A 14,288-nucleotide genomic window follows, 5' to 3' on the forward strand; every position below is an offset into this window, starting at 1 on the left:
GGAGGAGAGAAGTGTTTCAGACAGTTGAAGGAGGTCTCCAAGGAGTCTAGAGTTAGGCCTCTCCTGCCGAGCAGAGTTAGGATAGATTCAGAGATTGAAAAGATCAAGGTAAAGTTAAAGACAAAAATCTATCCCTAAATTAAAGATGAAGCTTTTCCATCTAATATATATAGAATGCATGTTTGGAATACTAAAGTGAAAGATAGTTAAAAATACATCACTAAGAACTATAATTACAGTGACCCAGTTAAAAACGGTAGCAGAAAGTGGGAAGAAGTTGGTGAAAGTTGGGGACTGAAAACAATGTGATGAGACCCCAAGTACTGCCCTACATGTCTTCATACAGCCCCATCAAAGCAGGGCGTGAGTGTACCTTACTGTACGTAAGGTTTACCTCAATAAAAAGAAATAAAGAAAAAAAAAGTAGAAATTGGCCAGCAAAACTCCCTCTGTCCAATCCTGAAGATGAGTTTTACTGGATTAGTTAACACATGGACTATTCCTACATGTAAAGTTATCCAGTGATGTAACATTGCAATATTTTTAAAGCTTACCCTTGAGAATTCCAGCCACCTATACTGAAAGCGCCTGCTAAGGTTTGGAATTCTGGAATAAACCATCCTCCACACCAAATAGTTGGCAATAGTCCTGTTAACAGAGAGAGGTGCACATTTATTATACTTAGGTTGTTATCTGATGTTCTGCAGAACACTGTGGGAAAAGCTGTTGGCAAAGCTCCATGGAGGGACCTCTTGCTTATAAAAAACTGCATGACTTTCACTCGAAAAATGGCATAGGATGATACAATGTCAATAAACTCAACCAAAAGTGGCCTGCTTTTCACCACCTACTAGAGAAAGATCAAATGAATACTCCACGTCCAGGCCTCACTGTGAACGTTTTGCTGTCCCTCTCAGGGCATGGAGTCCACTATTGCCCAGCCTTTCATGTCTAGAAATTGGCCACGCCCACAGTTTCAAATTATTAGGTGACTTAATAAAAATGCAGATGAATCCTTATCTTTGGAAACAAACAGCAATATACTGGTGAATACCAGTTACCTAGATTGGCTCCCCGGTTCTGTACTTACGAGATGTGAGCTTGGGCAAGTCACTTAAGCTCACTGATTGCATCATTACTTGTCATACAATGCGAATGACCCCTACCTCACAGGGTTATTGTAAGGTTAATAAAAATAAGAAAATGCTTGACAAAGAGTAAATTCCAGATTTCTACTGTTTTTGTTCACTTCCAAACATGAACGCCATATGCTCACGTAATACCCATAATACATATTGTAAAAATCCATTATACTTTGTGAAGTGTTGGCTTTTTCTATAAGAAAAAGATGCCTTGACCTCAGAAGGATGTGTGATCTGCATTCATTTCTAACTCAACAGTGATGATGAATTTTTAATGACCCATCTCCTCCCAGCTGTGCCATTATCGCAGTGACTAATGACACACATTTCTGCAACGGCTCTTGAGTCAGCCAGCCATGTGAGAGCGGCGTGACGTGATAACGGTAAGTGCTCCTTGAAGAACAACTCTCACGTGTACTAGACTTACTGGGTGATCACTTCCTAAGTTATGTGTCTAATCACAATTTTGTATGTCTGAAACTAACATAATAGTGTGTGGCAACTGCAATTGAACTATTTAAAATATTTTTTTTTTAAAGAATACTCATTTGCATGGGACTGAGTAAACTCATCCATTTGAGTTTAACCCAGTGGATGTGCACTCCTGGCAATAACATATTTTTCAACATGTACACACAACATCTGTGTATTTCTTTCCATGTATGCAAACTAATATTAGAAATGTTTTGACAACTGTAGAAACAGAAATTTCAAAAGATAAAATGAAATAGAGATATTTTCAAAAATCATTACTTAATTATTTAAGTATCATTACTTAATTCTTGCAGAAGCATTATCCACATGGGGTATTACAGCAAAGACAGTGGGCACAAATCAACATTTCATAGAGTTTCCTCAGCCACTTGAAAACATTTTGAACCATATGCTCGTCAGATCCGGCTAGACCACTACTGTTTCTACCTCGTCATCCGTCTTACCAAGACGGCACACTAGCGTGGGAAAAGGGCCACTTCTGCCAATTTCTTGCCATCCACTTGTGCTTACTTTGCTAGCAGTAAGCTTCAATTCGTGTTTCTGTGCAGTAACTTTTAAAGCCATTTGTCCATTTTTTAAAGATTAAAGTAGATAATAAAATTCATATATCTGTAAGTATATGTGAACAGTTCAAGATTATTTTCAATATAATCCTCATGAAAAGAAACTGCTGAGGGTGACACTGTCCCTCCCACCCCTGCGTTCATGTGTCCCAACCAATGCAGGGTCTATAGCCACCCATACAGAACTCTATAAAACCTAATATTTTCTCAATAAAAATAAAGACATAGAAATGTTAAGACTTTCTTCTTGAATTCGGTGGGTATTGCTGGGATACATGCACTTGCCCACAGACACCTCTGCTCTCATCAGTACAGTCGAGCCTGATCCATGCTGTGTTGACGCTACTGTGATAAACACGTACTTTTAGGTCATTCCCTTGGATCTTTTGAATTCACATCACTAGTCATGAGCAAGACCAGAACTGCTCACTGAGCATTTACTGTGGCCCACGTATCGTTCCAGGTGCCATGAGGAATGTAAAGAAAAAGGTGCTGGGGGCTTACATTCATAGACCTTAGAGTCTGGTTAGGGGACACTGGACGTCCGATTTCAGCCTATTCAGATAACCAGGTTTCAGAATTGAAGGCACACACAGTAAGTACATATGCGATCCTCCTTTCACTTGAGCAGCACACCCTGAGCACCTAGGTATGTACTAATAGTTCTGGGTACTAGGGAGATGGAAAGGTGAGAAAGATATAGTCCCTGATCTCCTGAAGCTTGTGGCTGAGCAGGGAAAATGAGGCAAGTGCACCAATAATGATTTGCCAGACACTTCAGCAGAAGGAGCACACAGCTCAAACTGAGGGACAACAGAACATCATGAGAGGGACATGAGCTATGCCCAAAGGGTGGGAGTCTTGGGGGTGTGAAGCAAGAACATGAACTGTGGACAAACTAAATAATGAAGGACAGCTTATGTGTTGGTGGGGATTGTAAGCCCGGAAATCACTCTCAGAGCCAAAAGGCCACTAGTGTAGAGAATGTCAGCGGGGCAGAGGCTGGTCCTAACATAAGGTGTATGTGTTCTTCAAACTTAAAATCCTGTTTGCTGGGTGGGAGGGCTATGCTGGATCCATGGGTGTGGATTAGAAGGTCTATGGCCAGCAGATGTATTACGTGAATTCAAAAGATATTTCCTCAAGGGGGCAGTGATGAGCCAGATTAACTGGGAACATTGTTAGGATGGGGCCTGATGGTGGTAGAACAGGCACGGTGGTGGAAGCTTCCTGGGGTTTTAGAAGAGTAAGCCTTTCCAACTCCCTTGAAATCATACCATGCTGGCATTATCTAGAACCTCCCACAGCACTGTTATAGGAGAGATGTTATTGTACCATTTTAAAAACAAAGAAATTTGAGGCCTCGAACCATTAAGTAACTCCTAATGATTATATAGTCAGTGGGTCTCCAACTTAGTAAAATCACCTGGGGAGTTTTAAAAGTCCCTATATTCAGGTCCCTCCACACCAATTACATGAAAATCTCTAGGGTGTAAACTCAGCATAAATAGTGTTTTTCCAACCCCTCCAGCTAATCCCAATGATCAGCCAAGCTGGAGAACCAGAGTCATAAGCGAAGGAAGCGCGACCAGACCCAGGCGTGTCTAACTCTAAGCCTGTGTGCTGTTCCCAATTCTACACAGTGAAGCACAAATCCCTCTAATTCAGCACAAATTTCCGGACCAATCACAGAAACCCCCAAATAGTGAGACAAAGGCACTTAGCGGAAATCTGTAGGTACAAAGAAAGAACAGCATGTGAGGACTTCATGGGCAAGGCATTACCAAGATGTCAGCATTACAAGACCTCGGGCAGCCAGGAGATGGACTGGGGGGGAACACGCACAGTCAGGCAATGGCACTGACGAGCTGCTCCGGTGTGTGATACATACCCTGACGGAACTCGGGGAGCACACAGCTTCAGAATGCTAATATTACCACACCAGGGCCAGGTCTGACCATAGTGACTGAATAGCTGCTACCTAATGCTCAGACACACCAAAAAAAAAACAAAAAAAAAAAACCCATCTTCAGCAATAGTCCTTGAAAATAACAAATACTATCTTTTTTTTCCAAAAAGCATTTTCAGCAGTATGGTAATTTCCCCAAATAACAATAAACAAAGGAGAGGAAAGCAAAGCATCAAAAGAGAACCCACTACTATGAGAGCAACAGGAAATCATTTCCGAAAGCCTCTGACTAGGAAGGTTGTTGAAGAAGCTTTTGCTGCCCTTTGTTCTCAGTTAGTGGCAGCTTACACTTGCATTGCATTTCAAGGGTCATACAGTATCTTTTATGACCCTCACGACAATGCTATGGGTAGTTATCATAATCTCCATTTTCAGATGAAAAAACAAAGGTCAGAGGTCAAGGGATGTCCAAGGATGTGTCAAACCCGGGACTAACATTTGAGTCTTCAGATTCCAGAGTTTGCACTTGCTCCTCTCAGTCATACTACCTCAGGTAAACCAAACAATTTCTTCTCAAAATCCCTCAAAGCCAAAGAAATCTTCCTAATTCCTAAAGGCGGCCCATAGCTATCCCTAGGACTGGTTCCCAAATTGTGTCCCCAGACCAGCAACTTCAGCATCACCTGAGAACTTGTTAGAAAATTCCTGGGCCTCGCCCCAGACCTGCTGAATCAGAAACTGTGGGGGCTCAGCAGTCTTTTTTAACAAGCCCTCCATGGGATTCTGATCCTTGTCAAGTTTGAGAACCTCTGGTCTAGGAAAACTCCATCTCCCCATCTTTCTGCACACACATAAACCAGGACTTTCTAAATCCCAGATCAGTGCTTCTTAGACTTTAATGTGGATAAATCCCCTGGGGAGCTCTTTAAGTTATAGATTCTGATTCAGTGAGTGTGGGGCAGAGGCTGAGATTCTTCTAACAGGGTCTCAAGCAAGGCCTACACTGCTCTCCATGGGCCATACACTGAATAGCCAGGCCCTCAGTCACCCTCAGCATTGCTGAACCCTGTAAGAGGTCCACATAACAGCACACTTTCCAGGTAAGCCTCTAGAAACATCTGTCCAACAAGAGTCATCTCACTTTAATGTACACTGGGCTTCTTTTATATGAAAATGAAACTGAAGATGAAACGGATCACAGAGACTTGGCAAAATCTCCAAGGTTTTGCTTTAGGCCAGACTACTAAACACACACACACAATTCTGATGCAGATGACCTCCAAAAGCCTAGGCCAGGCCTTGCCAGGAAGAAAATCTCTTTGACTCCATCTTTCCTCAGCCTCTCACCTCCCATTCTTGCTCCTCACACCAAATTAGGTGGTATTGGGTTGGCCAAAAAGTTCATTTGGTTTTTTCCATAAGATGGCTATACTAGTGCTTAGTTGTCTTTAACTTCATTGGAAACAATTTTGTTAGCTTGTATTGTGACAGTTGTCATATCAGTGTGCATTTTTTAAAAATTATCAAAATTGGTGAATTTTTGTGAAGCCATTTTAATGGTGAAGACAGAAGAAAATAAGTAACATTTTTGGCATGTTATACTTTATTATTTCAAGAAAGGTAAAAATGCAACTGAAACACAAAAAAAGATTTGTGCGGTGTATGGAGAAGGTACTGTGACTGATTGAACATGTCAAAAGTGGTTTGAGAAGTTTAGTGCTAGAGATTTCTCACTGGACGATGCTCCATGGTTGGGTAGACCAGTTGAAGCTGATAGCCCAATCGAGACATTAATTGTGAACAATCAACATTAAACCACATGGGAGATAGCCAACATACTCAAAATATTGAAATCAATCAAGTTATTGGTGAAAATGAAAAATGTGTCTTTTCTTTGATGGGAAAAACTAAACAGACTTTTTGGCCAACCCAATACTTCATCAGCTTCTATGAAGGGAGGGCCTTGGAATCTGTATTTTACCACAGGCAGCTGGTCCATGAAGCACAGTTTGATTAGCAAGGCTCTATGCCACACAAACACCATCTACCTCTAGATTCAATGTTCACTTAGAGAATTTTCAAAGAATCACTGCTTATCTTTGGTAAAATTTTAAGTGAATTTATTGTTTCTTGTCTCCCTTCTCTGTATGTATACTGCTCTGTATGCTTTCCTCAATGAACACATACTGCTTTTTCCATAAAAAGATACCATCTTAAAAAGAACAGCTCTTCACAGGTGTCTGTGTCTCTGCAAGTGGGGAGGGATGATAAATTTTATTCCTAGGACTTTCATAGGCACCTTTGTTTAAAACATCACTCCTGGCAACATAGCCTTGGCCAAGTCCAAATAAGAAAATATGGTTTGGGTTTGTTGTGGTTTTTTTTTATTGTTATTCAGAAAATATGGTTTTTAATCATGGCCTGGTGATCAGCCTTTGTCTTTGTAAAGTAGCTGACCTTTCTGTGCTTGATTTCCTGTAGTCAAACCTAAAGGGCTTCATGAAGATGTAAAATTCTCTTTCCTGGCCATTTTTAGGATTTCTTTGTTTTGTAGTGCCAAAGTAGCACAGCAACAAATCCTAAAACATTCTTTCAAATAAAAAAAACCTGTCAGCTCCTAAAGTTGTTTCACCAGTGCAATTTCTCTACAGCTCTCAGAGTGATCTTATGTCTTTCCAATATAGGTACTTCCCTTTATTGCCACAAAGTGACTTATTGGCTAAAAGGAAACCACAGAAAAGCAGCAAAAGACCTAGAATAAACTAGGGGGGGAAAGATGTTTATATAGAAGTTTCAGAAAACAACATTGTTATATAACTATTTCCCAAAACTAACAACTTAGGTTTTCAGAGGGAAAATATGGAGAAAGACCAGAAATAAGGGCAAAAACATTGCGCATGTGCTGTTATTGCAGTAAGCAAATTATACTAGACAATGGTTTTGGCTGATTTGTCACAAAAGGCACCATGATTTTCCCCAATACTCTTTTGATGTAACTTGCATTAAAAATAGTTTCCAAAAGACATGAGAGGGGAGGCCTTATAATTTAAAAGGAAAAAACAGAAGTCACAGCAAAATACACAAGGAAGCTCTTACTTCTTCCTCTCAGAGCCTAATACCCTAAACAGATCCTTAAAGTACTGAGGGACGCGGACCACCACATTCTCTGAGGGGCCGATGTCTTTCAGGTCAGGGTAGAGTCTGACGTCGATGACCTTCTTGATGTAGCCGAGCCAGTCAAACTGCAGAGAATGAGAAAAAAGCAGAGTGAAAGTTCCTTTTGCTATGTGGCAAGCAAGGCAAATAAATATATAGTCAGTTAAACATAATCCATTGCTTATGATTTCAGACCAAATAATTAAAGATGCAACTGCTCAAATTTATACAGTAAATGCCCAAGTGCTGCCACCCAGACCTACTGCTGGCCTCGTAAATGGAACATGTGTTCTGTACTATCTGCATATGGACGGCAAGTGCACTCACTCCGCTGGCCCCTCCTACACTCTCTCACCCTCCTTCCTTGACTCTCCTCTCCTTCATTCTCTCTCCCCTCCATTCCATGCTCCACTTCTGCCCCCCTCCTTCTCTCTGGCATTCTCCCTCCTCTCCCCCCTGACCTCTCCCTGGCTCCTGTGTTCAGTCACTGCCTAGTTCACACAGACACAGATGCCCCAGGACATTACGGGTCTTCCCTCTGGCACAGCCTCTCTTACACAGGGGAAAAAAGCATCAACAAAAAGTAATGTGTCCCCTCTTCAGAGCATCATTATCTTATTTTCATTGGCTCCCCCAAAAGTCATTTCCAACCTCCTTTTCTTCTCCCTTGCCTGCCTCCACTATTGGAATGGAAAACCGATTACTCACTGGCCCAGCTTTCCCTGTAGATAAGGATGGCCACGTGCCCCTATTCTATTCAATAAGAAATAAGAGGAAGACATCTGGGGATATTCTAGAAAGGCCATCACTGTCCCTTCCCCATTCTCCCTGCCCTACTGGCAGCTGTAATATATGGACCTGTGGTAGGCACACTGCAAGCCTGCGTCTTCAAACGTGAAGTCAAACAGCCAACGCACTAAAGATAGTACAGCGGAAATAAACAACTTGGGTCTTTGACAACATTGTTAAACAGTTAAAGCAACACCAATCTCCACCTATGTCTGGGCTTTGGTCATATAACAAAACGAGCTGTAAGTTTTTAAGCTGTCTTGGAAGGTTTTCTGTCCCTTATAGCAGAAGGCATCATGACGCACAGACGGTGGATACTTTCTGTGATAATGGACAAAGATGATGATAACCGAGAGGATGGACAGTAGGTTTTACAAGGCAGAAATTTACACACAGATGAAATACAATCAGTCGTTAAAAAAAAAAAAAAAAAAAAAAACAACAATCCCTGGATTGTTTTCACCAACCTGGGGAATCATAGCACTCAGTTCGGAAATGTTCATTTTGTTGTACATCGCGTCACTGGTTCGGTTTTCGTGTGGAATCATTATCTGTTGGAAGGAGATTTTGGTTACTTTTTCAAAGGAACCATTTCTTACTGCACGACACTTTCTATACCACATGTGCCAAAACATCTACACGGTATCATACGGTTTTTCAAGAGTTTGGTGTGGTGCTGAACTTGGGGGAGAGAAAAAAAAGACATCAGTTTAGGCAAAATTAAGATTAAGAAAATAAAAAGAAACTTCCCTGGCCTGTTCAGTGTGAAACATTGTCCTCAGCACAAAAATAACTACCCAGAATCCCTTCCTCATTTACACTGTGGATGGATAACACCTATTATCGGCCTAGTTTTGACAGCCAAACTGAGGTTAGTCGATTGAGACAAACCTCCCACCTTCACCTGTGGTGTCCAGATGATGACCTCAGGGTTTCATGAACCACAGCCAATCCTTCATCCCTGGGGCCGCATTTTCACTGAACAACACTAGCCTATCTGGACACCAGTCCCACCTGCGGTCATTCTGTCAACAGCTCATTCTCTCACTTCTCATCTTCCCTCTGCTTTCTCTGGCCTTGAGAGTCCCCTGGCCCCACTGCTGGGGGTGTGGGTTCAGTCACCATCCACACACACAATTCCAAGTCTGCATCTCCAGCCCTAACTCTCCACACTCCTTCCATTCCCAATATGCCTGCCGATGGCCATTTTGCCAACACCAAAACAAACTGAAGCTTCTAGCCTCTGTCATGTTGTATCTAACCTAGGAAGGGCAGCAGTGATCATCTTTCTCGTGGGCTATCTTAATCACTTCCACAGACAGGCTTTATTAGCTCCCCATATCCAGCCCTGAATCACATCATCTGATTCTCTTCCATTAAACTTGCCACCTACCACTTCCCACAGGACTCTCCTACCCTTGCACCCTCATCCAGCATCACCACACCCAGGGTTTGAACTATGATTAAAGACAAGGCTCATTTCCTCTGTCAAGCCTTTTCATTAAACTCCACTTGGCTCCGATCACAAGGGCCACTCCATCAATAAGATCTCTCTTGGTGCACACATCTCTCTAGCTGGGACTGGTTAAATGCTTCCATGGCTGAATTTACAATGACTTCATTTGTGTTTAGTTAGGTTGTCCTGCCTCCCCAGGGAAGCTTCAGAAGTTTCTGTAGGACTATGTGCAATTTTGAATGGCCCCGGTGACCCGGGGTGTAACAGAGGTGAGCATTACTAAGAGGCCAAAAATTCACGTACCATGGATCTTCAAGGCAAACTCACAGAGGGCTGAGTGGCAGACATCTTCCCCCTCTCTTTCTAAATGCTTCAGTGCCCTTAGCTTCTCCCTCCTCACCCTCCAAGGGAGAGAATTCCTGTATCTTACAAACATCTTCCTGGCTTTGTTTGAATCATTGCCTCAGAGGCTGTCCACTCCTCCCTCTACTGAGGCTTGCAGCCCCAGGTTGGAGCCCTTTGGCCTCAAAGCTGTTGTCAGCTCTCTGCCAGCTGCTTCTCCCCACCCTGTGGATTTGTCACTTCATTTAGCCTCTTGACAATTCCCAGTCTTGCCTCAGCCCAGCTGTTTTTAGTTCCCTTTTTGGTCTAAATCCCAGGCTCAGGGCAAGGTCTTCCCCCATGCATCAGAGCTTCAGTCTGAATTAGAGCTCTGGGTATCCTCTCTGTCTGCAAAAGGGTGTCCAGACAGCCTTCGCACATGGCTTAAGAGGTATAGACTTTGGCTCCAGAACATCTGCAGTGGTCTTCACAGTCTTCAGAGGTGACATGCAAGGAATACACTTTTTGTGCTGCAAGTAAAACTGTGGAGAGAGGTACACGCATACATCGCTGCTACTGAGGGAGAGACTAATTCCTCCTCGTGCTCATCCATCACTCCAACTCCACCCTGCAACACCCCACCACCACTTCACCAAACACAAAACCGGCAACACTGGGACTCACAGGCACTTTAGCGTTTTTACCAACTTCTTAGAGAAGACTACCAACCCATATACAAGTATTTCTTGACAAAAGTTCTTTTTCTTTTCACTACAAGGTATCCTGACATGCAGATCTCACTACATTTGTTCTCTCTGGTCCTGGGAATATATAGGGATTTTACATTTTGGTTCTTCCAGAAAAAGAAGTTACTCTACAAACAAAGCAAACCATTTAGGATCTCTCATTCTCCCTCAACTTTGTTCTTGTATCTTTTTGTCTCCACCATTTAGCCTGAGAGAAGTTAAGGTGACTTACACAGAACACAGTATATGGTAAAATGAAATTCATTAAAGTGGGGCAAGAAAAAATATAAAACAGGGTTGGGTACAAAGTAGCACCAGAAAGGCAGGTAAAAATGCTCACCAGCATGCTCCCTATACACTTTATACATCTAACTGCGTATACAGTATGGGTGGAAAGCCTTCCCTAAGTCTGTATCATAGGTCAGACTGACCCTGAGTGGGAATGGGGAGCAGGGGTGTCCAACCCGAGATGCACGAACCACATGCGGCCCAGGATGGCTATAAATGCGGCTCAACACGAGATCATAAATCTACTTGAAACCTTTTTTTTTTTTTTTGCTCATCAGTTTTCATTAGTGTTTGTGTATTTAACGTGTGGCCCAAGACAACTCTTCTTCTTCCAGTGTGGCCCAGAGACACAAAAAGGTTGGACACCCCTGGAAAGAGTAGAATAGATTAAAAATTACCTTCCACTCAAACCAAATCAATAAGGATTCATTAAATACAAAGGGGGACCCAAGAAAACTGGAATTTATTTATTCAAAATTGTATACTTCTTCTTACATGTTTAAACTTCCATCACTTTCAAAGTACTCTTCATCTGATGTAATACACCTGTCAAGACATTTTTCCACTGCTCAGGACAGTTTTTGAACTAGTCCATTTTGATGCCTTTTAGTGTTTCTGCTGTTTTTTGTTTCACCTCTTCCACATTGGCAAAATGTTTCCTTTTTAGGACTTTTTTCATCCAGGGAAACAAAAAGAAACTTCTTGAGGACAGAATGGGTTAATTAGGGAGGGTGGGGCAGAGGAGTCATACTGTTTTTGGTCAAAAACTGCTGAACACTCAGTGCGGTGTGGGCAGGTGTATTCGTAAATCACCGTCGTAAAATAGGCAAATGTGTTTAAAGAGTCTTAAAAAAAATTCACTGAAGCCAAACTCAGCCTCTCACAACAATGCTAGCTGGTACACTGATTCAGATAGGTTCCTAGAACACTCACCTAGTGGGGGAAGCCTGTACTACAAGGGGCCCACTCTCCAGGAGACAATTTTGGATTTTTTGTGGGGGTACCCCCTTGTATCTATTCTTCTATTGGAGCCACACAGGAATTTCTCTTGGAAAACATAGTCAGAGGGTCTTTGGCCATAGCTGAGCAGTATAAGGACATTGAATGGGCTTCAAGCAGGGAGGCTAAAGGAATAAAGAGCTCTTCTTTCTGTCATGGTTCTTCATCCCATTACTTCCCTGAGTTCTACATTGGACCCAAAGGACAATGTCACAGAATGCCATTTTATATATTTTTTTTCTTTAAAATAAGAAAAAGAAAAAAATAGGTTTTATATTGTCTTACCTCAGCTATCTTAATTTCTAATCTAAGCACCGACTTCATGTCATGCTCTGCTCGGGAGCTATTAGCTCCCAAAAGTACAGCAGTATCCACCATGAACTTGTAAAGGGCATCCCGATACTGTAAAAGATAAAGAAGTAAGTGACCATGACAACAATCTATTAGGAAGTATGTTTCAGGGACAGAGGGAAGCAGAAGCAGCAGGTGGAAATACATGCCCTTTATCTTCACCTGTACTCAAGGTATGGTACAAGCAGGATGCAATACCAACCACTCAGGTACCACTTGGGGAGAGAGAGGAGTGACAGCTACTTGGATACTGTTTCCATGACAGACAGAGATGTCCAGCCACCAAGAATCAAGAGAACTAGTTTTGTGGCAACCGGCATTATGGATATGTGAAACATCTCCACACGCGCTCGGAATAGAAAGTTAAAGGTCAGGCTGCTTTTCCCAGGCAAGAGAGGCTTTAGTAAAATAATTGGAAAAAGCTGTTGCTAAAAGCAGGCAGTGTAACTAAAAAATGAAAGACCAGCAACTGCAGCCTCATGTCTTTTCAGTTTTGTGTAGTTTTTACAAAGTTCTCCTCACCACCTCAGGGAAAAAAGAAGGGAGAGATGAGAGAATGATGAAGTGAAACTGAGCAAATAGCAAATATAAACTTTCCTCCTTGCATGTTCATAAACCCATTTCCATGATATTCCTATGTCACTGGAGGGAGGGGAGAGCCTTATTTTGTGGGAAGTGAGGAATCTCATTGGCAGTCACCACTCCTTTCAGATATACTTGTAAGAACTACATATACCAGGTATTAAATAATCTCAGCTATAGGAATGAGATTTCCTGACACACACCTTGATTCTGTAAGCTATTCTGACTGTGTTAATCACCTTGGGACATATACTGTGCTTGGCATATAGCAGGCCCTTAAAAAATACTTGTTGAATCAGTGAGCAAGCTTTGCAAATACACGTAATTAGAAACAATGCTTTCCAATTCCCAGTTAGATTTAAAGAATATTTAATAAATCAATACATGTGCAAGATGTCTTGCTAGGCATTATGTGCATTTGGGAGAGGGGGTACAGATGGAAAATTAAATAATGCTTAAGTCTGATTTCCCAGTGTGTGATCTGGTTCTCAGTGTGTGAGGGAGATAAACATGTAATTACTAACTGTAACATTAGAGATACCAAAATAATTTCCTTAATAAAGCTGCTGAGTGCTAGAACACTCAAGAGCTGGAGAAGAATTACAGCCTGGAGAAATCGGGGACACTGTGTTTGAAGAAGACAGGTTCAGGAGCAGTAAGGAGACCTCCTATGAGGTGTATGAGCTGCCTTTGTTAGGGGAAGAATAAATACATGAACTCCCTCTAAGGTGTGTAGATCCTAGCTTGTGAGCAAAAGCATGATGGGAGCTGCACTTTGAGAAGAGATTTTATCAAGTGGTACTGTGGAGGTGATGAAGGGAATGTAGGAAAGGAGGTAACAATTAAAAGGCTATCTGCTATAATCAAGCTAAGAATAACCATGGACCTGACCTAGAGCTGTAAGAATAGAGAGGGGAGACCAGGTGGAAGAGAGATTTTGAAGGTAGAATCCACGGGACTTGACTGGTTGGTTATAAAGGAAGACCATTTCAAGCCTGGTTGCTGATAGGGTGGTGACCTCAGCAGAAACAGAGGTGCCCCCAGATTAACAAAAGTTCATTCCATCCACTTGCAAGAAGGAACACTTGCCAACCTTCTTTGATGACTGTCCTTGGCCAAAATTGCCTTCCTGCCCTCCAGAGCCTTCTAGGCTTTAGTATCAGCAAAGGAACAGGGACTCACATTGTGAGCCAGCACTTCCCAGTCTAAGTTTCTGCATTCTCAGCCTAGGCCAGAAACCAGAGCGCTCCCTGGTCAAGGGGACCCTGGGTCTGAGGCTCCTTTGGGAGTTCAACGAAGTTTCCAAAATGAATTCAAGGTGTCAGGAATGAACCAGGTGTAATCTAATAAAAATCTAGGTTTCCAAGTCAACCCAAGAAATCTAATGCCACTGACCCCATCTGGTTCTCATTAATCTGGGTCATCTCTTAAGAAAACAGATTCCTGGGTCCCACTTGAAGTTTACTAAAGCAGACTCTCCGGGGCTGTGAG

At 42.2% G+C, this 14,288-nt stretch overlaps 1 protein-coding gene across 2 annotated transcripts in view; it reads right to left on the reverse strand.

Annotated features, from left to right (window-relative positions):
* PHEX (phosphate regulating endopeptidase X-linked) overlaps positions 1–14,288 on the reverse strand; it is a 169,103-nt gene that overhangs the window by 108,022 nt on the left and 46,793 nt on the right. For both annotated transcript variants that reach the window (XM_024569898.2, XM_045203239.2), the window contains exons 7-10: positions 12,150–12,266; positions 8,522–8,605; positions 7,206–7,351; positions 555–648 (exon numbers count right to left, since the gene is read on the reverse strand). In XM_024569898.2, the coding sequence (XP_024425666.2) occupies positions 555–648; positions 7,206–7,351; positions 8,522–8,605; positions 12,150–12,266 (441 nt within the window). The remainder of the gene's footprint in view (positions 1–554; positions 649–7,205; positions 7,352–8,521; positions 8,606–12,149; positions 12,267–14,288) is intronic.

The sequence above is a fragment of the Desmodus rotundus genome, chromosome X (genome assembly GCF_022682495.2).
Source record: "Desmodus rotundus isolate HL8 chromosome X, HLdesRot8A.1, whole genome shotgun sequence".
Taxonomy (NCBI): domain Eukaryota; kingdom Metazoa; phylum Chordata; class Mammalia; order Chiroptera; family Phyllostomidae; genus Desmodus; species Desmodus rotundus.